This window comes from Carassius gibelio, chromosome B24, assembly GCF_023724105.1.
Source record: "Carassius gibelio isolate Cgi1373 ecotype wild population from Czech Republic chromosome B24, carGib1.2-hapl.c, whole genome shotgun sequence".
In the NCBI taxonomy this organism is placed as follows: domain Eukaryota; kingdom Metazoa; phylum Chordata; class Actinopteri; order Cypriniformes; family Cyprinidae; genus Carassius; species Carassius gibelio.
Genome location: NC_068419.1, coordinates 18,661,375 through 18,689,111, shown reverse-complemented (window position 1 = coordinate 18,689,111; position 27,737 = coordinate 18,661,375). Strand labels below are relative to the sequence as shown.

General features: G+C 37.2%; 1 protein-coding gene across 3 annotated transcripts in view; it reads right to left on the bottom strand.

Moving 5' to 3' along the window:
• The window catches only part of fars2 (phenylalanyl-tRNA synthetase 2, mitochondrial), a 115,979-nt gene that overhangs the window by 74,957 nt on the left and 13,285 nt on the right, over positions 1-27,737 (bottom strand). For all 3 annotated transcript variants that reach the window (XM_052596441.1, XM_052596440.1, XM_052596443.1), the window contains exons 2-4: positions 4,871-5,503; positions 3,353-3,515; positions 3,135-3,266 (exon numbers count right to left, since the gene is read on the bottom strand). In XM_052596441.1, the coding sequence (XP_052452401.1) occupies positions 3,135-3,266; positions 3,353-3,515; positions 4,871-5,485 (910 nt within the window). In that variant the 5' untranslated portion in view covers positions 5,486-5,503. The remainder of the gene's footprint in view (positions 1-3,134; positions 3,267-3,352; positions 3,516-4,870; positions 5,504-27,737) is intronic.

The following is a 27,737-nucleotide window of genomic DNA, read 5'->3' as shown; positions in this document are numbered from 1 at the left end:
ATTCAAGAAATCTGAATAAAACATTTGACATATGCCTGCATTAATCAGAATTTTGGGTCATGTTAACACCTTATTCGGAATATTCAATGTAACGGAACATCAATTTATATCTGCATATGAGCAAACATAATAAAAGTAATATGTATAATTTTCATTTAGAGTGCATGAACACTTTTCAGAATAATGATGGACCTTAATTGTAAATATCAAGCAAAAGATTAAGTTAAACGTTTCATGTAGAGTGAGTGTAAAATCAAGTTAACAAAGCAGCCAGAAAAAAAGTATTCACTCGCCACTGAGTGGCATTGTTGTTAATTGGCCGTTACATGTTCCACATGTCTGCGGTGCAGATGGCGGGGGACGTTGTGCTGTTTAACGCAGACAGGATCGATGAATGGAGCAGATGAGACTGAAGAATTAAGTGGCAGTGAGGAGTGATATGACTGGTCGTACAGGTTCATCCCAAGGGAGGAAAACCATGTCCCTGCAGTCATGCATGTCCTCCCCCTCCCCCTTTACTGGTGCACGTGGATCTCCCTCGTGTGGGACTATCCCATCAGCTTTATGAGGGCTGGTTGCCTCACACAGCACTGCACAACACAGCCATCTACTGGCAGAGGCAGAACGCCATTCTCTCTGGCTCAAAGCTGTGACCACTGCTCTCACGGCACAGAGAGGCCTGAAAACCTTTTCAAGGCATCTCACACTCACTATGTGGCTGTTCCTTACAGATGCTGAAAATCATTATGCTGTTTTGCATTGTGACAAGCTCATCTGATGGTGGTTGGAGTCAAGGGAAATGCTAAATATAAGTATATTTCATTGATTATTGGTAGTTCAGCAACAGTCTATCAGGCTGTGTGAGCATCAATTTGTTTTGTGCTTCCTATGATATGCAGTATTCAATCACACTTAAAACTGACTTAGTAATGTTCATGATTAATTTTGAATCATGGTAACAGCATGTTATAAATGTACTTTAGAATTAAATAGAATAGTATGTTATATATGTAAAGAAATATATATTCAATTCTTAATACCCATGTAGTAATAATGTCTATTATTGTAAATTCTAAAAACAAGTTTTTCCTTGTCTTGACTTGTTTGGGACCTGTCTAACAAAAAAAATGTTCTGGAATAATTTGATATAAATACATAAACTACAACATTTTTGCCACATAATAATCATGCTTTTTATACATTTTCACAAAAGCCATAATTATATATATATATATATATATATATATATATATATATATATATATATATATATATATATATATATATATATAAATGAGATACTAAGTAAAAATTATAAGATAATTATGTCAAAAAGTTATTGTTGATGAAAAAGTAAAATAAAAATAAATTATAAAAAAGTCTAACAAAAAAATGTTCTGGAATAAATTGATATAAATACATAAACTACAACATTTTTGCCACATAATAATCATGCTTTTTATACATTTTATACATTTTCACAAAAGCCATATATATATATATATATATATATATATATATATATATATGGCCATATTATATATATTATATATAATATTATTATATATATATAAATGAGATAATAAGTAAAAATTATAAGATAATTATGTCAAAAAGTTATTGTTGATGAAAAAGTAAAATAAAAATAAATTATGAAAAAGTAAAAATTAAGAGATCAAGTCATATTTATGAATAAAAAATACAAATTATGAGCTAAAAATGCAATTATGAAAAAACAACAAATTTTTATCATAACTTATATTTTGTAATTATGACTTTTTGTCATAATAATTATTAGATAAATGTGATATTACATGATTAAAAAAATTCTACAGGAGTCACAATTATGAGAGTCAAAATTATGAAATAAAAAGGTAAGACTGATATACTGATCCATAATTATGAGATAAATTTGCTGTTCTGAAATAAAAAAAATCATGACTTCATGGGCCCTATTTTAACAATCTAAACACAAAGTGTAAAGCGTACAGCGCAGGTGCACTCAGGGCATGTCCAAATTAGGGCTGGGCGATATATCTAACGATATGATCATGCGCATCTAGTCAGTAAATCTGGTTCCGTGATTAGCGCTAAATTGCCATCACCTGCTTTCAAATGAAGCGGCATTTAATAAACAGATTATTAGATCACTGACAAGCTATGCAATATCGCGTTCATTATCGAAGGCGATTAATCTGGGATAATGAATGTGATATTGCATACATTGTCGATCAATTATTTAATTAGCCTACGAAACATTATTATGCATTGCAATCCTTTAATTTCTTATATTTGGCATGTTTCTGTGCTGCTGTGTGTCCCTGTGTTTAATAAAAAGCGTGTACGTTCTTTAAATAACAAAGAAAAAACATTGCACCAGACTTTAGACCAGGTTTGAGTTGGTCTATGGCACAGTCTATTTCCAGCTCCGTAAATTAGCAATGCACCTGAACACACCTCTTTTTTAGACCAGCATTCCCATAGGTGCAAAATTTACGCAACGCATTTGCGAATTAAACGACGTGGCGCTGGACGGGAAAATGCGAACGGTGCCGGACTGAAACTAGCGATGGGTCGCATTGCGCCCAGTATAGGTCCCAGTATGACATTTTTAACTTTTTTTATGTCATTTAATTATGACTGAGCTGTAGTTTCGTCATTTTGTGTCATTATTATGATACACTAATTTTTTTGGGGGGGAAATGAGCTTCCATATCAAGCTCATGTTTAAATAACTGAAAACTATTCTGCTAACAGTATCTACACAATATCTATTGATAGCTGTGCAGTATGTAGTGTTTGGGATCAGTAATTTGAGAGGTTCCACGTCACTGCCTGCTTCCTAACAGTGTGTTTACACTGAGAGCAATGAAATCACTGGAGCTCAGCATCTTGATGGACTGTTGTTTGCTAACGGCTATCGATTCTACTCAAACTATATCACAAGGCGGATCATCACAGCTGCCCTGTCTGCATTCCCATTGGTGGTTGCTAGACAATTTCATTCTAAATCTGCATAAAGTTTAACTTTGCTCTACATTCTGTTTTGATGTTTATGACTCAGCAGCTCTTATTGAAAATGGTCATTGCTTATGTAGCCAGTGGGCAGCTTTTTCTTGTTTGCATGAGCGTACCTGAGCAGACCAGTTCCTGCTCCATCACCCCACAGCCCAGCACCTCCAACCAATCATCCTGGAAGCGCACCTCCATCTCGAAGGAGGGATGTGTGAAAGGGAAGTAGCAGTCCACCCAGCGGATCTCCAAATCTGCAAGACAGAAACAAACAGATGGATGAGGAGAACTGGACAGAGGAAGTGAGGAAAAACAAGTGCGAACATCACAGGATTCCTACCTTCCCCAAAAAGGTGTCGCATGAGGCGAGTGAGAGCCTGTTTCAGATCGAACTCCACAAGTTTGACAGCCTCCAGCGTGTGTGTCTCCTGTTTCTGAGGCGTGCGGCGGCCACCGCTCTCAAACAAAGACAGCTCCTCACCATTCTCCACTCGAGCAAACAGCTATTAGAGAAGAAAAGGTTTGAAAACAAATGTGTATCTTTAACTGCACTCGGAAAGATTACATTAAGATTTCGTCATGACTTCTCTGACACTTGTCCTTATACAGCCCTTTCTTACATTCTGGATGTTTGAAATAAACAGCTTTTTCTACACCGATAAGTGGAGTGGGGGTGGCTCTGACAGGTATAAACTATTGAGGACTGTTTTAAAGGTGAAGTTTTGATGCCTAAATACTTTCTTCTTTCTCAGTTTAACAGGAAAAATCCTCCAATGAAGAGTCACTGAAACCAAATGGACAAAAAAGTAGCGGTCGATCAATATATCACCGAGACCGATATATCGGCCGATATTTGGCATTTTTTAAATATCGGCATTGGCCGATAAGTTTTTCTGCTTGGCCGATGTGTTTGAGGCGGGACTTTTATTTTGACGGTGCTGAGAGCAGCAGCAGTATCTGTCTAATAATCAGATAGAACAGTTAAACAAAGGAATTAATGTATACAAAAAGTATTATACTGATTGCTTTTATATTAGGCCTATTAGTAATAGAAAGGCAAACAATATAATACTTTCTCGTTTGCAGTCAGCATTAAGCAAAGATGCATTTATAGAATTTAAACGAATCTTTGAATGACTAATGAACATCTAATTTCACAAACCTTACAAACTTAGTTGAATCCACCTGAGATCTTGTGAAGTGTGTGTCAGCATGATCACGTGTTCTCTGTGTGACGGTCGGTCTGTGTGAATTGAATGCTTTAAACTTTAAACTTGTGATTTAAAATTATACTGCATACTGCCCACTTTCATATTCATGTCATTTTCTCTGTGTGTTGTATGTAAAATGTGGGTTACCCTGGCTTTATTTAAAAAAATATGATTCCCAGTGCACACAAACTTACAAGAATACTAACAAGAGTGCCCTGTTGATTACAGTGTTTACTTAGTTTTTAATATATTTGTATTAAATATTTATTTATTTGTTAAAATACCTTGTCATCTATATATAAGTGTGTTTAGTTTACACATTTATTTTTTTATCCATTGTAAAATGATTTCAAATTTCTATTATTTTTTTTATAATAATATATATTTTTTTAATCATATTGGCTTTATATGGCTCTATAATGGCTCTATATATATATTTTGTAGAAAAATGTATGACCAGTTGTTTCTATGTCCATCGATTTTTGATTAGATGAAGGCAAAAGTGGATAAAATAGTTGGAAAAGTCCTGCATGTGTCACCAGAGAGAAGTCCTTTGTTTTACCAGAACACTGAGAAAGTAAGGCCTCCAAAAAAATTACAATAAAAAACAGATAGCTAGATAGCTAGATTCAGAACACCATTCTAACCTCATGGTTTGAGAAAAGCCGCACTCCCTCCATCTGATGGAAGACAGGATAGTGGTTGGAGTCGATCTCATCTCGTCTATACACATCTCCAGCCAGCAGGAAGCGGTCCAGACCTGAGCGCACCAGCTCCTTCTGATGGGCGGAGGTGTGGGCCCGCAGCATGTGTGTGCGGTTCAGGTAGTAATTGTCTCCTTTTTTCCGACTGGGATGGTCTGGAGGAATGAGCAGACTGTCGAAGTTCTGCTCCACCGTCACCACTGGACTGAGGTTGTCATGTACGGAGAAGAGCGGGTTTCCTGTGCGTCCGATGTAGGAGCGGTAGAAATGGTCTTTGATGCGTTCTTTAATAAGCCACAAGGGGTGGTGCGGTCGGTTGTGAAGCTGGCAGCCAACTTTGGACAAGATTTTCGCTGTCACATTGGTCATGTCATCTCGCTGGTAGACATGGCTGAAAACTTCTATTGAGTCTTCAGTAATCCGTGGCGGAGGAGCGGAGCCGTCTGTCGAAAGACCCCTGCAGGGGTGGAGTTTGTGGGACAGGCCGAGAGAACCGGTCAGTTGGCAGTTAGCTGACCAGTGACGGATGTGTTTGAGGAGAGACTTGTAAAACGTCATCGTAGCTGATCCACAAGTCTGTAAGAAAAGAAAGGAAAACTTTCATATGTGAACTCTTCAATGGTTTCGAAGTGAATAAAAAACAGTGCTAATGGGAAAGAGTCAAGTGATACAACTATTTACCTAATCAGCTAGACTTGTATTTGGTTGAAATACAACTATTTGAAAATCTGGAATCTGAGGATGCAAAAAAAAAATCTAAATACTGAGAAAATCGCCTTTAAATTTATCCAAATGAAGTTCTTAGCCATGCATATTACTGATCAAAAAATTAAGTTTTGATATATTTATGGTAGGAAATTTCCAAAATATCTTCATGGAACATGATCTTTACTTAATATCCTAATGATTTTTGGCATAAAAGTAAAATTGAAAATTTTGACCCAACAATGTTGTTGTTTTTTGGCTATTGCTGCAAATATAACCCAGAGACTTAAGACTGGTTTTGTGGTCCAGGGTCATATTTGGTTCCGACCACTTTTCATGGATCAATCAGTTCATGGAATCAACATTGATCAACCATCTACTGATCAGCAACCCACTGACTGGTAGATTTTCAACCAAATGCTAATGCTACATGACGCAAATACATGAACCCATTTGATGTCTGCTATTGTAACCTCTCTGCTTCCTCTGTATTGCTCTGGCAGTAAATGCTGTTCTCAGGCATGCTGGGTTTAAGTCGAGCAGTGTGAGGGTTAGATTACATTACTGGGATGTCAGATGAGCTCGCGCACAAGGGACTTAACCTCAGAAACCTCTGGTGAGATGTGCGGTGCCTGTTCTAACTTGTGACTTAGGAAGAGAAGCCCCTCGAGAGAGATCTGAGATCTTGCCCTCACAAACACACAGACAGAGACACACACGTTCATCTCGTTGTCTTTGCTGCCAACACACGACACATTAACGCAAGATCTTATATCCATCACACAGCAAGCTCAATCTGGGGTGTCATAATACACTGTGGACGTGATTTATGGGGAGTGCAGTGTAATTGAATTAAGGGTGGTCCCATCCCTTTGATTTCCTCATTTTGTTTCATTTCTCTGTTCCGGATAAGCTCTGTCCTCTTTTTATTGTTCGTAGCCTCACAATGAAGCACTGTGGTAGAACAGTGACCGTTTCAGAGGGTAATACCACAGTTTTGGATTATTATCTTAATCATAGTACCAAAGTATTTACATGGTCTAATGTTATGATGTACTACTGTACATGCCATAACCCTAATGTCAAGACCCCTTAAAGGATACCATTGTACAAGTAGGCAATATATACAGTATATATTCCAATTAAACATGGTAATATGGTACTTTAAAGTAAATCGAGCAAAGTCCTTAAACATAGACTTAAAAACAATAACAGTTCATTACAATGGGAAACCAAGGTACATATCATAGAATACCATGGTCCAACTATGGTGCACGTTGAAAGAACCATGCTATTCTTGCAATGGCATTTTAAGGTAATATTCTTCAAATAATGGTAAGACTTGTATGTTTGGTATGAAACATGTCCTAAAAATCAATCGTTTTTGCAAGTTTTGTTACTGTCCATTCCAGTCACCTTATTTGGGAGTTTCTGTAGTATGTGGCCTTCTTTTCCTTTTCCTTCCTTTTCTGGCCCCCATTAAGTCTTTCACCCCACTGCATCCCTTTTTCTACACAGCCCTCTCTCTCTCTCTCTCTCTCTCTCTCTCTCTCTCTCCGTTTCTCTCTCTCTCTTTCTCTCTTAGAGAGCATTTAGCTGCAGGTTTGGCTCAGGTGCTGGATGTTCTGAGGACACCGTGAAAAGCAGGGCTGTATTTATCCCAGACTAACCGTTCTTCTTTCTCTCGGCTTATCGCAAATATTTGCTTTGGCCAAGCAATATTTTATGAGGAAGAAAGAAAAGACAGACTATTTTTTTCCTTCTTTCTCATCACTCTTTTTCTCTGGATCCAGTGAGCAGCACAAAATAGATGCACTGTCACTCTGAGAGACTTATGAAGTCTCAGGTACAGGCCTGCTGTCAAGACTAAGAGCGTTCGGAGAAGCTGCAGGTACAGAGAGAGTGTGTAGCACTGCAGTGTCACTGCGGTATGGCAGTGCTCAAGATGCTGCTCCAGTTAAGACCTCAGGGAGTGTATTTCAGCGAGGATGCTATTATGATAATACACTACCAGTCCAAACCTCTGGACACAATTGAATTAATTCAAGTTTCGCAGGAAATGTTGTAGTAAAATAAATAAATAAAAAGAATCCTGTTTTCACCACTGAATAAAAGAATAAAAATTATTAACGGCAACTTTTATCTCATTATTTTTTTTTTCTTGCAAATTTTTTTTTAATTACAGAATTTTCTCAGAACTGTGGGATGTTTTACTTTAACTCCAAGTTATACATTTATAATTGCATATTTAAAACCTCACAATTTCAAGAAATAAATAATTGTGTGCTAGAAACTCTTGTGATTTAAAAGTCAGAATTGCGAGATGTAAACTTGATATTCCAAAGTGTAGTTGCAGTTCTAAATTATAAAGTCAGAATTGCATGACAGAAACTTGCAATTGCAAGTTATAAAGTCAGAAAAATGAGACTTAAATTCATAAGTCTGGAGAAAAAGTCTGAATTGTGAGATGTAAATTTGAAATTCTGAGAAATAAAGTAACATTTGTGCAAAATAATAAAGTTAATATCTTTTTTCTTGGAATCACAAGTTTATATCTCACAATTCTGACTTTATTTCTTGCAATAAGCAAGTTTCTTTCTTAAAATGCTGACTTGAGAATTCAAAATTGGGAGTTAACATCTCTGAGAAATTCTGAGAAAAATGTCTGAATTGCAAATTTATATCATGCATTTCAGAAGTCAGAATTGTGAAATATATATATTAAAAAGTCTGTGAGTGACCCTGGCAAAGAAAATATTAGTTCAGCAAAGGAAACCCCCTCACGACCTGGAAATACTATTTCTGAAACTATCATTTGCATGGAATTATCATTTTATCTACTACCATCACTTTTGTTGTTATTACCAATCCTATTATTTTTTATTCATTGACAGAAACAGGCTTCCATTTACAATTGTTTTTAAAAAGTTTCACAGTGCAATATTTGACATTGAGTTAAAAAGACGGTGCTCACTGGGTCTCATTATATAACTGAAGGTCGTGTATCTGGCCTCTTATTTCTCAGTGCAATTTTGCTTTAAAAGCCAAATTCATCCATTTTTGACTTGATGGTTTGTGCATAGTGAAATGCAAATGCTTCAACAACAGCTGCGGGGCAATCTAGTTTTATTAGAGCAGAGGCGATAATGATGACCGGGGTCTGAGAATTATCATAAATTATATAAAATCCTGTTTGTCCCGATCCATTGAGCATGTTGCTAACCTGAAGAAGCCCCACTCTCACTAAGACTCTGAGTCAGCACACACGTACATCATTTCCAACATGAAGAAGGCAAAAGTACTGCCACCACGCATTTGTTTGTCCACAAGAACTCTTAGTGTCTTGGATAATAAGAACAGTGTGGCATCGTGCTCAGAAAAATCTAGTTCACCCAAAAAGCTCATTAGAATAGATTTGTGGAGATATTGTATTACATCACTGTCTTAGCCATGGATGCTCTGAAGTGAATGGGTGCCGTCAGAATGAGAGTCCAAACAGCTGATAAAAACATCACAATAATCCACAAGTAATCCACACCACTCCAGTCCATCATAATCATAATCCATAATAACGCTTCCTCCAGTGAAAATATCCTATCCCTTGATGTCCTCTAAATTAAAAAAAACTGCTCTGGACTGCTTTTGCTTCATTACAAACAGTGTTTGATCTGTGCAGATTTCTCTCCTGATTCAGATGAGACAAGTTTTTCCGCCAGAGAAAGCAATATTATGTATATTGGACGCATATTTTAGCAGCCATGGTTTGAACTTAAAAACATCTTCAAGAATGCATTTGTTACTTACAAAAATTATATTTTGGTATCATAAGACATTAACTGATGGACTGGAGTGACGTGGATTACTTGTGGATTATTGTGATGTTTTTATCAGCTGTTTGGACTCTCATTCTGACGGCACCCATTCACTACAGAGCATCACTGATGGACGGTCACTGATGGAACGACACATTTCTTCTAAATGTGTCAAACTCGTCTACATCTTGTAAAACTGAGGGTGATTAAATTTCTGTAAATTTTTGTGAACTATTCCTTTAACATTTAAAAAAATAATAATAATGCTTTAAGGCCATAAACACTGGTCTTGGATAAATTAGTGTTCTCACTGGTTTTTTTGGTTTGAGGTGAGACAGGGAAACTTCACCTGACTGCAGATCCGGCCAACTTCATGTCTTAACTACTACAGCAAGAGTCCGAGTGAGCATGTGAGAAGCTGGAAGAGTCTTCTAGCACAGAAGACAAACGTCTGTATTTAATCGACCTGGTGATCGGGCGCAGAGGTTAATGAAGTCAGTTTCTTGATCTTCTATCTGATCACATCTGCTGCTCAGTTGGTGCTGAGGAGTCAAAGGTCATCCATCCACCTGCGACATCTCAGCATGCACGCAGCAAGATATACAATATTTACCCTCATCTGAAAGACTTTTCCCAAGAGTTTCAACTTTGCTGCAAAGTCAAGAAATGGAGAACCTTGTCATATTCTCCAATTTTTGATGAGTTTATGGCCCCTCAGTGAGTGGAGAATGCAGAAATACTAGCTAAAACACAAAACTGAAAGAAAAAAAAATGAAAGAAAAGTACTAATTATACTGAAGTTATGTCTTTGTTTGAATAAAAAAATAAATGCATGTAATAAAATGAGTTAAATTGTATCAAATAAATAAAATAAAACAAATTAACGTGTAATAATTTATGCATTAACATTAAAATCTGGTCTCTCAAAATCATGTATTTGTTTTACTGTATGCTACACAATGTGAATTAATTGCAAAATTCACTGAAAACTTTGTGTTTTACATTTGTGTGATTTTATTAAAAAATTACTTGATGGGCCCAATGGGATGGGTTTCTGCATGTTGTACTTCAGTGAAACTAAATAAACTAAATGAAATATAATAAAACCTCAGAAGTTTTTAATAATAAAATATAAATAAAACCTGCCTAGCTGCAGTGCTCAGATGATGTCACTGTTATGCTGCCAAACAAGCTTGTGTAATGAGGCGTAGACACAACAACACACAGACCTCAACAGAACTGAACTAGACACAGATGCAGGAGTCTCAAGATGTGTTTTTAGCGCTCAGGCTTGTCGCTACTCACCAGAGATTCCTGATCACAGACACATTTATTTCTCAAGCTCTTTTATAGCAAACAAAAACAAAACAAAGGACATCTCCTCCACAATTGTATAATAATAATAAAAAAAATTTTTTTTTATTTTAAACCAACCCAAACATAACAAAAACAACAAAGAAACAACAAAAAATCCACCTTTTATACTAAAACAAAAACACTTCTCCGCCATTAGAACTCTTTTATATCAAAACAAACAAAGCAAAATACGGTAGCTCCTCCACAACTGTAATTATTTAATACTTAACAAAAACAAACAAATGCTCCTCTACTCTTTTACACCAAACCAAACAAAGACAAAACGATCTTCCATCGTAAGACATTTTAAAATAAACATTTAATAAACCAAACAAAACAATGCTCCATCATATAACTATATTATACCAAGCAACAAAACGAAAATGCTCTTACACAATTAGAATTATTTTATACCAAACAAACAAAACACCATTATAAAGCTCATTGATAAAACAGAATAACCTATCGAATTTGTTTATATATAAATATTAGCTATTTTAAGCTTGACACACCTTCTTAAAAACAGTCTTGACGTGAGACGCATGATGCATCTGCCAAATAGATCCATCTAACGCAAACATAAATAGACCATCAATGGAAAAATAAACAACCCAGACAGGGTGCAAGAATGTGTGCTGTGTGTCACATTATCTATGTAAAAACAGAATCAGCTTTTTGAAGCAGACTTTAAATAAACCTGATAACCGCTAGCTGCTAATAGCAGGTGCATATCTCTGTGAAGCCGTCATTCCTACACTCTACTTCGTAATAGTGCAACCCAATGAAATTAAGTGTGATACAATAACTATACATCAATAAAAATAGATGTAATAATGCTTGCAAACCATTGTTTTTTTTTCACACCAATCATGAGATTGTTCAAGTCCATTCTGAAAAGAGTATTTATATCGAATGCCCCCATTTACACTCAACGAACTTGGCGATTAGCAACTGTATGAATTGTGATATTATTGCAGAGTCAAACGCATTGTGAAATTGTGGGATAGGATTTAACTGAATGACCTGTAGAGTTGATTTTATATCTCTTTAAGGAACTCAGTAGGTTAAATACAGTAGATCACCCTGTTTGTCTCATTGCTCATCTGACCCAGCTTCTTTTTAAACATCAAAAACCCAAATGTCGCTGAGAGCTTTCAGGTTTTTACGAACATGATACAGTGATCTTTTGGGGATCAGACAAAGTCGTAGCTGAAGACTTGCAGTTCGGTAAACTTCTGTGTGAAGCAGCCAACTCTGTATTCTCAGAGAGGTGAAATTGTCTCTAGAGCCGTCCGTGTTTGCCTCGCCATACATCAACTAATTCATTAGCTTCAACAAGATGCAGAAGCAGACAGTGTGAAGCCAGACACAGTTTTATGTGATTCTGGGCCAACTTAGTTAAAATCCCCAGGAAGAAACATAACTCAAACTCACAGCTTGCAAATGGACTTAAAGAGATAGTTCAACCAAAAAATGGGCAGTTCTTGTTGGGATCCAAATGAATCACTACTGTTCAGAATATGGGTCCAAATGAATCAGTACCATGCAAATCCATGATCCAAAAGAATTATTACCCCATAGACTCAGGCTCCAAATGAATCAATACTGTGCAAACTTGGGATCCAAATGAATCATTATCACACATACTCGGGCTGCAAATGAATCCCTACCGCACAATCTCGGGATACAAATCAGTCATTACCACACAGATTCTAACTCCATATGAATCACTACTATCAGGCTCTAAATAAAGCGCTACTGTATAGACTCAGGCACCAAGTAAATCACTACAGAGCGGACTGAGCAGTGGAAGGGAATGGAAATGCTTCATCCATCTTTTTTTCCAGTCTAGGGCTGGAGGCTCTAAATGAATCAGACTAGGGCTGCAAATGAATCACTACTGCTCAGAATATGGCTCCAAATGAATCAGTACTGTGTAGATTCAGGCTGCAGATGAATCAGTACCGCACAGACTCAGGATCTAAATTAATCACTACTGAGCAGTTAGAAGGGAATGGAGATGCTTCATCCATTTTTTTTTTTTTTTTTTTTTTTGTCAGTCTATGGGTGTTGTTCATGTGCTTTTCCTGCGTCTGTGTGCGGAGTGAGTGAGGCACAGTCGAGGCCTCTCTAGATCCATAATTCACAGGACTCTTGCCTTCAGATGGAGGACGCCACCAAAGCAACTCCAGCACCACTTCAAGCCCTATCAGAGACTCTGCCAAACACACTCACACATGACCTGGCACACACACACACACACACGCGCGCTCACTTGCAGGCATCAGTCAGTGTCACCTGCTTTGGGAATAGTGTGGATGGCAAGCGATCTGTAATTAGTGAAGAAAAAGAGAGAGAAAGAGAGCCAGCAAACACATCTAAACGCTACCTAGCGCTGTAAGATCAGCTCAGATTTTTAGGGTGCAACAGTTTCAGCACTCTTGAATCTCGCATGAGTTCCTACTTCTGGATACATTTCATAACGCAGACACTGCAGTGTCATAAATCTTAATCCTGCAATGGTTTAAACTCTCCTATCATGACATATTTCAGAGGAAAGTATAGAATCAGGTTTTCTGTACGATAACCCTTGTCCCTGTTCATTAATTCTCAGACAGATGGCAATGCTGCCTGGGGTCTACATTTACATTTATGCATTTAGCAGACACTTTTATCCAAAGCGACTGACAGGGCATTCAGGTTATGCAATTGTAATATTTTTATCAGTATGTGTGTTCCATGGGAACTGAACCCACAACCTTTTGCGCTGCTGACGCAATGCTCTACCACTGAGCCACACACGTTACCAATGTGGAAAGTTTAAGGTTCAATACTGTGACGATGCATGGGTCCTTTATTAATTTAATTATGATAGAATGGAATTTTAGGCCTCTCAAAAAATAAATACAAATAAAAAAAATAAAAGCTGGGAGCTAAAAATTGATAAATAAAATACAAATAATATAAACAGCCTTTACAACAGCATTGGGAAAAGCCATAAAGGCTATTCTGACCAGCAAGTGAAAAATCAAGTCTTACTTTCTGGAATTTTGTCCCTAAAAATAATTAGAAAAGATAACAGCTTTTGTTATTTTTCATATTCTGTGTGGTGGCTAGTTTGCAGCAGCAGCAGCAGAAATGAAATTTTCCAGTAAGTTTAAATTGATTGTATGGGAATTTTTTCATTAGAAAACCAATTTTTTAATTAGCCCGCAGTTACAAATTCAAAATAATGTTTTAAATACAATTCTAAAAGATTTACTAAATATAGAATTTAAATTGCCAGTAGGTGGTGGCAAGTCACTGTATGAGTGAGTCACTGAATCACTCATTCAACTGATTCATTTAAACACCTGATTCATTCAGTAATGAAACACCATTGTGTGTCGCAGAGATTCAAAACAGTTCTTCTGTGGCTTTCTTTGGAGCTATTTTCAGTGGTGAAAAACAGCAAAAGCAGGGACTGTTTTGTCTAAAATAGAAGTAAGTTAATATTAAGTTATTGTGTATTGAGCTGATGTACAGTGTAATGCCAATATCACATTTGCATTGGGGGAAACACGTTACTCTTTGTGTGATATTGATTAACTACTGTTGGTGATGGAGAGTTTGATACTACTGTATCACACACTGTGCTGATGCTTGTACTGAAATGACAATACCATGTAATCGATGACGTTTGAAGCTTAGAATATCATGCACTAACGGAAAGTCGGGACAGCAGGTTTGAAAAAATCTTCGCTTTGCATGACTCTTGTGTTTGACTTTACACTGACTTGGTTGTGTGTGTACACTTATCTGGGATTCGGTAGAATAGTTTAGAATAACCTCAAAACCAGAGAGAAACTGAATGCACATCACACCTCTATTGCATTATACATTTTATCATGTTCTCTCAGAAACCCCAAACAGCCCACTCAAAATATTTTTTCTACTACTCATGTCAGTTATTCATTTCAATCACACACCTGATTTATTTATGGTTTATATTATTAAAAAGTTATAAAAACATGAAATTCTAGGCGACCTACTGGTTCTGTCTGGGTCTCATGCATTCGCCCTCATTTATGCCACTGGATTGTAATTCCAGTGGCATTGGGAATCAGATGGCATGACATTTATTTTCCCTCCCGCTCTGGTCCCCATGCTATTTTGAGAGAGCCAGGTTGGCGTGGACGTTGTGCCATACGCCCGGGCCTGATTGGCCTGCATGTGTTCAGTCGCTGTGGGCACCAGCGGATCCATGCAGAGCCAGGTCACCCTCAAATGAGCTGGCATCACAGAAAGGTCCAATGGGCAGCAAACAGAATCACTAATGTGAGAAAGTATACAACAGGTCATACTGAGAGAAATGCTGCCAGTGGCATATTCTGCATCTGCTGACTGCTACCTAGCAGAATGTTTTAGAGTTACTTTTAAAAGCAACATGCTACATTATTGTGTCACTCCTAACAAGTAACTAAATACCTTTAAACATTTATCAAAAGTAATGCATTGCCTAAGGTCATGTCAGAACTGAATGAAGAGCTAGGCTTAAATTCAAAGTGTTGTATTTTGCCGTAAACAAAACGTAGCTTGAATTCTAGATGACTGTTGATTATTATGGGAGCAGTTTCATTGCGCTGCTGGTTCATAGTTTAGATAAGGTGTCACAACGATGCAAAGAGCTCTAACATATCTGGAAAAACCTTTTTGCATATCCACTCTTCTCAAATACAGCTGTTCATGGCTGTGCATGCAATGCAATGCAATAAAATGCAATGAAAATCCTAAACTTAAATTTTAGAATTTAGAATTTTAGAATACTGAGAACTCAGGACCGGGAGAAAAAAAAAGTCATAATTATTGAGTTTATATCTCGCAAATCTGACTTTTTTCATCAGAATTGCAAGAAAAACGGTCAGAACTGTGAGATAAAAAGCTGCAATTACCTTATCGATTTCATTCATTCATTCCTTAGAAGAAAACAGCTTCCATAGTACATAGATTAATCTCTCATCATAGTAAGATCTATCAAGCATAAATGAAATGGAATTGTATTTCGTGTCTAGTTTACATGCAAATAAACATACGTTAATGTTTTAATGATAATTTGCTTTATAATGATATCTTCAGTTTACATATTCACAGCTCTTGGTTTGAATATGTAAATATTCAGAAGAATATTCAGGTACTGTAAATGGAAGAGGTCAAAGGCTGATCCTAGCAGAACTTATGCAAGGGCATTATAATATTCACCACCGGAGAGCAGTTTAAAAACCTCCTCAAGGACAACACCTCCAAATCATCATTATGACCCACTGATGCTAATGTTCCCACCATGTCTCCCGTCTAATAGCAGGCTCTGCCTATAGATAGAAACCCACAGCAGTGTGAAGGTTACCAGCAGACAGGAGTGTGACAAGGACACAATGTCCACATGTAATTGGCACCTCAGTGCTATAATCACTACATCAGTATGCTACTTCTTGGTTCACGTTCAAATTGCTGCGTATGGATCATTTAGACAGATCACACTCCTTCTGAGATAATCTTTACATAATATAGTCAGCATACGTTATTCGTGACGAGTGGGAATTCTCCACTGCATTTCTGTTGGACCATGATCGAACATGAAACCAGATCTAATGAACTACATCAGAGGAACAAAGGACACTAAAAAATGGCGAATTTCAATATCAGACAATATGGCTCGCCAACATGATGTCAAGCACTTGAAACTGAAGTGTGAGCAAAACACCAGCGACCACAAACGCAGATTGTTTTGTGATGGCACAGGAAAACTTCAAATATCGATAAAATCACAGAGAGCAGAGAAGGAGTGATGAAACCTCACCATCAACAGAAAGAGGTTGGCAGAACTGACTGAAATCCTTGCTTTGATTCAATGCTTAATCAGAAAAATCCATTGAAATTCAAGAAATTAAGTCTATGGACGCCTATTTCCAACCCAGAGTAAAAAAAATAATTAAAGCATTTTGTGATCACACTTGAGAAATTATTTCTTATGAATAAGCAAATGAAGGAGGAGAAACAAATTATTTTTTTTTTCAATTGCAAATGTATATCCCACAACGTCAATTATACAATCTGTCCTAGTAATTTGTTTGTCACAAATTTGCATCTTAAAGTCCTTTTCTTAAAGTTGGGTCATAACAGTGGAATTTTCAAACAAAGCAGCTTTCTGTCCGTGAGCATTGCGAAATCCACAAGATCACGTAAACTTTGTTGTGAAATGTTTTGCAAAAATTAGACAAGATGAAACACAGTGAAGGTGTTCGACCACTAAAACCAAATCACAAAAGGAAAAAGTTGGCACACCACAACTTCATAAATAGTAAAAGTATTTAGTTCTCAGATACAGTTAAGCCAAGAGAAAGTGGCTTGAGAGTTCAGATTTGTGTCAATGTATGATTTTTGGCTGATAAACTATTAAAAATGAATACAAAATCTGAAAAAGCCTTACACTGAATAATATTCATCAGCCTACAAAATATTAACATCCTAGAAGCTACATAGGAATGTGATAAAAAAAAAAAAAAAACATGTGGTCAACCAATATAACGGCTTATATTTAGCTTTTTTTAAATTATCTCTGTTGCATTATTTTTATTTTGACTGCATGTTGGATTTTTATTTTGGCAGTGTTAAGAATGTGCAAGCCACAAAATCCTGTCTTGTTTTCTAACTTTTTTTCACATTTGCTGAATTGCAAAAGGAGTGGAACAAATGGCCAGCATATCATTTCCAAGCAAATGAGAGAAGGACACAAAGTCACGAGGAAATGGGAAATGGGACATTCTAATGCGGGGGCGTCGAATGTTGGCTGAGGTGAGAGGGCCACCAGTTAGTGCCTGGATGCGGATGGCACTATTGGCGTTGGAACAGCGTGCCAGCCAAGATGCGTGATTCCTATGCTTGGCCTGGCCTGAGGACTGCCCTCTCTCAGAGCCCAGCATGGTCTCACTGAGCTCTGCGGCCTTTGGTTTCCTGTCACAGGGCACGGCTCCACCTTAGGCATGTGTAACTGAAGAGCTGATGGAGCATAAGGTGGGGGCGGGACAGCTTGTTTCATTCCCTACTTCGGCCATTTAACCCTCAACTGAATCACCATCTGAGATGTGAAAGCCATGAAGCTCCTTCTGTGACTTCTTCCAAACACACAGAGCGGAAATGTCAAGGTTTGGAAGTAACGCACAACTTTACATAGTTTATTACCTGCATTCATAAAAAAGTAGCAAGAACTTTATGTTAAAATATACTTCTGTACAGATTGTAGTCCGTTACTAATTACCGATGAAATTACAAATGTTTCACGTAGTGTAGACTACTTTTTGATAACTTTTGACAAAATCTTTTATCACATTGATTTAAATTGGATAATCTTGTACCATACTGATATAAAAGTACGAAGAGAAAGAAATTATATATTTCATTTGTTGTTATTAATGAAATCAAGTTTTATTTTGTCAAGGTCTCCAAAACTGGGGTTTGTGAAAGAACCACGGGGGGTTGCGCATTTAAAAAAAATTATAATAAAATAAATGTGACCCTGGACCACAAAACCAGGGCATTTTCACCAGGGTATTTTCATAAGGTCATAAGGGTATTTTCAAAAAAATACAAAAAATTACATCATCTGTAAGCTGAATAAATAAGCCTTCCACTGATGTATGAATACAACAATTCGAAAATCTGGAATCTGAGGCCATGGAAAACGATCTTTCCTAAACTAATGATTTTTGGCACAAAAGAAACATTAACTCGGACAGTCCCGCTTGTTTACTTCGAACCGGAAGTCTCTTCTGACGCAAGGCATCATGGGGTGTAGGAAACTTCTCGGCTCGGTGTTCATCTTCACAGCAGTTCAGTCCGTGTACTGTTTGAGTACATGAATTGCTCCTGGATATTGGTTTGTTTGAACTGAGGGAGTGTCAGCCACATTAAAAAAGTTAACAGCTTAAGCCATTTGTGGATTAATGCGTATTGGAGATGTGAACCGTTTAAAACGATTCAGTTCGATTTGGCGAACTGGTTCAAAAAGATCCGGTTACATCGAATGATTCGTTTGTGAACTAACCCTTTAAGTACTGCAAGCACATTCATTTTCTTCTATTAACTTCTGATAAAAGAGATATTATTGACTGGACCAAAATCCCATACACATTAACTATATACTACACATGGAATATAATCTGAATTTAGAAGTACTATTACTGTTAGTCTCACATTAGACAGCAATATTTCCCAAGAAAAACAGTATTATTCAACCTTTAAAACATTTTTAAGTGACAGAGCGTTATTTGTTTCTGATGCAGAAAAGTTAGTATGAAGTCATGCATCCTTGACTTCAATTGTCTACACTTCCAGAAGCTAGTTTCTCTCTCTGTCTCTCTCTCTCTCTCGCTCGCTCGCTCGCACTCGCTCTCTCTCTCTTTGTGAGAGCTTTGTAAAGCAGCTTTGAAACAGTGCTATAAACTAAATTTGAATATGTATTTTAGGTGAACTTGCCCTTTAAAGTTGAAGTATGTCATTTAATTTCATGTTTTCAAAAAGTGCAAGTAGCCACCACAGAGCCACAGTGTTGTCACTTTAGGAGAATCAACCTACAAATGGCTTACTTACAGTTGTCTGTGTCTGTAAATCTCAAAATTGCAAACATAATTTTTAAAAGCACCATGAAGCCAGACTCAAAAGTTTCATTTCGCTTTTGTAATACAAAGAAAACTCATGACATACAGTACAGCACGCTCCTAAAGCAGCTCTGACAGGGATATAAATGCAATAAAAGTGCATTTCTGGACCAACGTGCCACACAGCAAAAGTGCAAACAAGGTAAACTTTTATGAGCAGCCAGGAAATGTGTGTCAGCTGCTGTCTCCAGACCATCTCAGCCTGCACACTCCATTCATCTGCCCCCTCTGTGTGTGTGTGTGTGTGTGCGTGTGTGTGTGTCATCCCCAACAACCCTCTTGTCTTCAGAGCCCATCACTTCCCCAGATGCATTCCCTTTCGTCCTGTTTGTGCACTTTACATTATGAACTGTCACATCCGATGGAACAACAGTAAAATGACAGTGGCGACAGCTCCGAATGCACTAGTCTGCTTACTAGACACTTTACACTGGCAGCTTGACTTTGTCCCATTCTTGGGAGTGTTTTTCGAGATGGTCTTGCATGGTATGTCTAGATGACAACATGGTGGTTTTAAAGTGACCATATTATGGGTAATGAAAGGTTCATATTTTAGCATGCATGCAAGGTCCAAAAACACTTTCATTGTCTTATAATATGCATTATTTTGATATTACTTGCTCAATGACTGCCAAACAATTTGTTTAACGATTAATTTTTCCAAACCCCTCCTTTGCGTGATGCTACTCTGCAGTGATTGGTCTGATTGGTCTCTTTTTCATTTCATTGTGCCTGTAATGTTTGAGAAAGCGGCGTTTGTGCTGCTTTGTGTACAGATTTACCGGGGAAACCACTGTTTTTATCGCTCCAAAAGCAACACCTAGTGGCAAAGAATGAATTTGCATTTGACCAACGCAGAAAGACCGACAAGTGGGCGGGGTACATGCTAATGTTTCATGTTGACCTCAACATGAAACGGCTTGGGATTAGTTTTAAACACGACTCGTATCAATGATTCAGAGTCGACTCTTTCTTTTGAGAAACAATAACTTTACACACGGTGCACTTTCAGATTGAAATCTTTGCAGGACTTTTCAATCACTTAGAGCTGTGTTACACACTGCATGAAAGGTGATTTTCAAAAATCCATAATGGGGTACTTAAAAAAAACAAAACAAAAAAACAATCAAAACCGATTGGGAGTGAATTGAACTGGAATCCCAGAGCTTGCAACACAGTGTTGACGCACTACATTAAACCACTCTCTCGAGGCACATGGCTGAATTTAGAAGGCGCCTTCTACGGAGTGCCTTCCTCCATTTATGTTTCTTTCTGTCGCTGTCTGGAGCTCATTTGAAAAACAGTCAAAAGGACTGTCTTTATCGGGATTCCGCTGAGATGCTTTCTCAGTCACTTCTCTATGAATGAAGATCAAAGAAACGGTGGTGTAACAGTCCTGGGGGCTCGGAAAAGGATTCCTCCACATTTCAAGAGCGAATACAAAGTCAACAATGCCGAGAAGAGAGGATGCAAAATCTTAAATTTGCCCATTACAGATTCTACAGGTGTTTAAGCAATAAAATAAACCACCAAAGTTAAAGTAAACTTTTGCTTTAGAGGAACGCTGGCTGACTTCCAAAAGGAAACTCTCTTGAATGGTAAAGCCCCATAAAAAGAGCTCGGTGTGTGGTTGAGGAAGTGTGTGGGTGGGGTCACACTGCCAGCAAACAGGTATGTGCTCACCGAAGTGTGTGATTGGAGAATGTGGCAGCTGAGGAGAAAGAAAATGAACACTCTCTCTAAATGTGAAAATAAATGTGTTATTTATAAATAGAATACATACATAAAACACTGAGCTCATAAGTTGCAATAATAAACTGCAATTAATTGATCTAATTCAAGTATGTTTATGCTTGCTGCAGTATCATTTAGATAGCTTAGCAAAACATACTAATGTCAAATGATTCACACAGGTGAATTTTTTATGCTTACTATAGTAAAGTTTTAGCAACATGCTAATGACAAACTCTTAGTCGTGGCCTAGTGTTTAAAGAGTTTGACCCCTAACCCTAGGGTTGTGGGTTCGAATCTTGGGCCAGTAATACCATAACTTAGGTGACCTTGAGCAAGGCACCGAACTGTTCCCCGGACGCCGCAGCATAAATGATGAAACTGCTCCGGGTGTGTGTTCAAAGTGTGTGTTTGTTCACTGCTGTGTGTGTGCACTTCGGATGGGTTAAATGCAGAGCAGGAATTCTGAGTATGGGTCACCATACTTTACTGAATGTCACGTCACTTTCACTATTGCATTCAATTGAGTTTCCAGTGTGATTCACATAAAGAGGGATATTTGTGTTGTTTTTAGCAGTTTTTTAGCAGTAATTTAGCAGTATGCTAACTTCAAATTAATTTTTAAATCAACATTGAGTCAGGTTTCAAATTATTTTATATGACATCAAGGTGTATGCTGTGCCTCCAAGTGTTCTTACTCATTTTGCTAAAAAACATTAATTTTCTTCCCCGTTTTGTATACTTATTTCAACTTTATGTAAGTTATTTGTTATTTTATATTAAGAATAGTTTGCACTACAGCATGTTGTATTTTTATTTGTTTTGCTAATAAAAGTTCTATGTTTTATATATAGGCTAAAGTGAGTTTGATATTGTATTTTGTTGTTGCATTCAAGCAACTGACGCCGAATTGCAGCTAATTCAAATTCTAGTGAATTTGTGAAATCTAAGTGTAAGTAAAATGTGCACAAGCACTTTTAAGATATTTAAATTGCGAAGGAAAGCGAAAAAAAAAGCGAAAATTCAAACAAACTAAAAACTAACTATTGCTTTACGCCAAAATGCCCGCTATTTGAAAGTGAAAGTAAAATGCGCATGCCACTTTTACACTTTTACTGGTGTTGTCACATGCCGATAAACTGGTGGGAAAATTTCCTCACCGTCACAACCCTAACTGGAGTATCATGTTATTAGCAATGTCAATGTCAAATCAAGTTTCCAGTGTGATTCATGTAAAAAGGGACATTTTTGTTGTTTTTGAGCTTATGAACGCATCACATTGTTAACTTAGCATCATGCAAACTTCTTACACTTTCAAAATCAATAGTGAGTCAGGTTTCAAGTGCAATTCACATGAAAAACTTTTTCTGTTGGCAGCCATCTCTATGCAATATTGAGTTACAGTAAGCACACTGCTTTTAGCTGAGAACCCTTGAGAGGGATGCTACCCTGATACAAACTTGACCTGACTTTCTCAGATCCTGAAAAGCCCCAGCTTGCCCAAAGACTGTCTAGATGATGTGCAGTCAGCAGGCGTTGCCTCCTGGGACTACGAACAGCCCCATGCACCACTGATAAGACACCCCCAACAGCCTTTCCCTGGGGTGGCTCGGCCTGGAGCCCAGCCTTTAGAGTGGCATCATCTTGAGACACGGATCCCTCATCATGTAGGCACAGCCTGCTTAGACATCCATCATCAAGTCCCTCTTCAGCACCGCCTCAGTTTTGTTCGGTCTACAACATACAACGTCTAATACACAATGACATTGTCCTCCTGATAATCCATCTTGGTTTATAATGACTTGCAAATGCAGCATGCACACTGCTTCTACAGGTCCTGTAAGTGACCCTGTTTGTTCAGGAGACCAGCTTCAGTCTATAATGATAAAGACCTTGTTTTGGTTAATTTATTCAGTCTGGCTTCTCTCCCGCCACAATCAATTCAGATTCAAACTCTCAATCCCATTCATTTACTCTTGTTTTTGAAATGCTGTTAAGAATCTCTTCAAGTTTAAACCCATTTAGATTAGACTGAAACACACAAATTGCTAAATACACACAACATAGCCAAATACAATCTGTTTAAGCTACAAATCTGTAAAAGAGGAGACTCTGAATATTTGCTTATAATGAATGACCTTGTCTGTGGTACTTTGAAGCAGCAGACTTATAAATCCGACATGAATCAGCATTCACAACCCATTTTACTTTCATTTTATGATGTGTTTCAAGGTGAAACAGGGTGTTTGAACCAATGAAATATGTAGAACAGGCCTTGTGTTCATTCATAGGCACTGATTGGATGCTGAAATGTGTTCCTTGACCTGAATGTGTTTACACTAGATTTTGTAAGACTAAAACCAAACTGGCCTCCATTTTTAAAGACGGAGATTGCCCAAAAGTATGAATAGGGTGTAAAAATATCCTTGTGTTGAGAAAGTTCAATATATATAGAGAGAGTTGTTTATGGTCTGAATGTACAGTATATATATATATATATATATATATATATATATATATATATATATATAGAAAAGCATTAGTAGGCTGGAGTTTTTTTTTTTTAAATCCTAATCCTTACAGAGTCTTTAAAGTATTAAAATGAATTGGGTTTCATCCAGCCGATCAGTCTATAAATCAAGAGATCAAACAATGACTCATGCAAAGGAAGAAGCGTTTAGTCATTTTCAGACACCTTTTTTTTCTTCTTTTCTCAGAACCGCTGCCCACATTCTGTCACCTTAAATAAAATCTCTCTCCTGTGTCCTATTCAAAGTGTGAGTGTATAAATAATAATCACCTGAAATCAAGCCGTTTCAAGCGGTTTGCTGGCCCACAGAGGTCGAGAGTCTAAATGTCACTCAGTGACTGGAGCAATGAAAGCGCACCATGTGTGAACCGATTGTAAGAGGAAGTGAATGGTGAGCTGGCAGGGGACGCATGCCATGTTACATCACAAGGCAAGCTGGCGCTGCTGAGGTGTCTGCGTTGGGCACTATTCATGGGCACAGGCTGAGGCAGGAGACCCAGCAGGGCCAGGAAGAGCTATATGGAGCAGATGGGGGCGTCCTGCAGAGGAACAAGCCTCTATAAGTCTGAGAGGAGCGCTCTCCACAGTCGGATCACTGCGATAACATCCACTCAATTTATTAGCACCTTTCTCACCAGGTGATGTGTGCTATAGCTGGCAATAACAACTTACTTTCTTTTATTTTTGGCATATTTGCCAAGATCAGATAAGAGACATGATTTCTTTATAAAGAGATTGAATCTTTTTAGGGCATAACATGCTTGATTTTATTTTTCGTAGACCAGTTAAAGGAACCGTTTTCCTGGTTTCTTAAATTCTTACTCAACCCAAGGTTATCCTTGATGTATGATTTACTTAATTGAGCTGAAGAGAAATTAAAGAAAAGATTCCAGGATTTTTCTCCATCTATGCTAATGCAAGGGCTCAATGTAGACCACTCTGTTGGTCCAAAATCCATATTTAGGCAGTTGAAAAGTAATCCACACAATGGTCTTCTCTAACAAAACGATCAGTCATTTTCAAAAAAAAAAATTAAATTAAAAATAAATGTATATATTAGAGGTGGGCATAGATTATTTTTCTAATCTAGATTAATCTCACGGTGATCTTGAAATTAATCTAAATTAATCTAGATTAAAATGGCTCATTAAAATTCTGCCGACGGCATTCAGAATATGTGTGTTACCCAAATAAAATTGACAAACAGTAAGTCTTTGAGAAGGGGTTTATCAAGCTAGGTGGTGCAGTAGAAAAGGGGCTCATCTCCTGTTTCCAAAATACATCACAAAGTGCTTGAAAAAGCTGTAAACTAATTCCACATGGCACAAGCCGGTGAAGGTTTTACCAGTGGCCCTGTTTGACATTGTTTAATTTGTATGTTCGTTTATTTTTATTTATTTGTGCTATTTACACAATGTTTAAGGTTTTTTCAAGTTTGTAGGTGTCAAGGTACAGAAACTAAATAATTAAATGTAAAAAAAGCACTGGATAGTCTTCAATGTAAAAATGAAATATACAATGAAACCTACATTTATTCAGACACATTTCTCACATTATTACAGTTTTGCTATATATATCAAAAAATATATCTGGTGTCTGAATAATTTTTAGTTTGACTGTTAAAACTACAAAGTAGTCAAGAGCAGTGAGTGATTTTCATTTTCATTTTCTTGGATTAACATTACAGCAGCCAGTAGTTAAATTAGGCGCGGTCCCTTTAAGAGACCATGAACGCATCCAATATAATACACATCCCATTTTTCCTCAACTGTTTACTTTCACTTAAGAAATAACTGACAGTTTTTTCGAGCATAATTTCCAAGGTGGATATTTTGACATATTTCGTATGTATTTGTCGGCACTAGAGCAAAAATAATCAAATTCGATGTTTTGATCAAAACACTTGAAAACGCTTATTCTTAGCATCTCGAGACGCCTTTCTCTGCGTGAGCCCTGAACACCAGAACACCACGAGTACTGAATCGGGCTCTTTCACATCTTGTTGTTTGTTTCAAACTGCGATTTGTATTTGTTCGTTCCGGTGCAGGAGGGACTTCGAGGAGAACTTCGCAGAAGAAAGCTCGGTTCAGTGTCGCTGTCCGTTAGGCTGTCCTCAGCCAGTCGGTTATATAAAATATCAAGGTGAAAGTCATCATAGCTTTCTTAGTATAGACCCAAGATAATTTTTGTATAATTTAACATCATAATTTCTGGACCTCTAGTGTTTTTTTTGTTTTGTTTTTTTATAGCAATTAAAAGTAATTGTTTTCAGGCAGGTTTCCACAAACACTCCCCTCATCTGTAATTGGTCCTTCAAACAAAGAGCCCCACCCCAAACTCTCATGATTGGTCTGCTGTTACTGTGTTGGGCTGTTTGTGATAATCAAACAAACAGTAATGCCACGAAAGCGCTACAAAGGTACACTGTTTCTGTGAAATTAACCCACTAACAAGTTTTCTTCATCTAATGCAAGGGCTCAGTGTTGGTCATTTGATGATCCAAAATCCATATTTAAGCAGTTTCTAATTTAAGCTTCCTTTCAACAAGGGTCTTCTCTAACGATCAGTCATGTAGAATTATTCAACTTTTTCGAAAAAGCAGAAGATAGGCCGGTTTCTCCGGTAGTGGGCGGAGCTAATGCACAGATGACAATTTCATTGGCTGGCGCTCAATTATTACCATCCCTGTTTTGATTTCAGCAAATCAGTTCGACCGAACGCAATCCGTGATTAATATTCATGACCCAACAGCTCATCAATCCTTAGTGCATTGTATATTGTTAGTATGGTAGTAGAATTTGTAGTAGTATTATCTTTTAATAATAATTTATAGGATCTATTACTTTTTTATTTTTTTATAGAAACCCAAAATGACAAATATGCATTCACACATGGTTATGAAGTTTTAGTTCTAATCACTATAAAGTTCTATCATTAAATAGTGCTTAAATATACCATAATATAATGCTTGACTGACTGATTAGGAAGCTAAGATTTAAGAAGCTGTGCCATTTTACAAAGATAAGCTGATTGGAATCATGTATTTGTGTGTGTGTGTGTGTGTGTGTGTGTGTGTGTGTGTGTGTGTGTTTGTGTGTGTGTGTGTGTGTGTGTGTGTGTGTGTGTGTAACTAGCCACTGGCAATTATATATTATATTGCCAAGGTGTGTGTAGAGAGTTGGCACTACAAAGTCACACAGTTTTCACTTTTCTGTTAAAATAACCCACTAACGACTTGCTTATTAAAATTCTTTCTCGGTTTAATATACAGAGACAACAATATCAAATAAATTAGACACTTAAAGCTTAAAGATGCCGGAGGTAAATCCGTACATTAATAAGCTTACTATAAAATTAGTATGTGGAGAGGGACTATGGCTTTGTTCTTTAGTTGCTCTCAGCAAGCTTTACACGCTCTCATATGGTTTTACATCTCAGATTGCAGATCATTTGTCTCAATGACAACTAAACAAATGTGAAAACTCCAACAGGAGGACATTATCAAGGCAGCACAGCGTAATGCATTTACCAACTCCTTGCTAAACCAACAAAAAAAGTGATTAAAGCTCCAAGCTACACAATTAACCTCTCGGGAACAACTAAACACACAAACTCCAGCATTATGAGTTTAGAGGGGTTAGATCACCAAATGTAAAAATGCTATAGATTATATCTGCCCCAAGAAAACTCGCTGCACTAAAAGTATTTCTGTGAATGCATGAATAAGAAATAAGTTTGCATAGACAGTTATAAACCCAAGACTATGCTTTACATTCATACAAATGATTTTAGTATAATATCTGCCTATTTGTTGCTGGTTAATGCCTTGGTTCAGTGTTTTCTCAAATGCTTTGATTCGAAGGCCCTCGCTGCCCAACACAATATTTAAAGGCTCCCCAACGTGTGTACATATATTTGCTTACTTTAATAAATTAATAATAATAATAGTAGTAATAATTTAAATACTTTTTAGTCATCCTGCA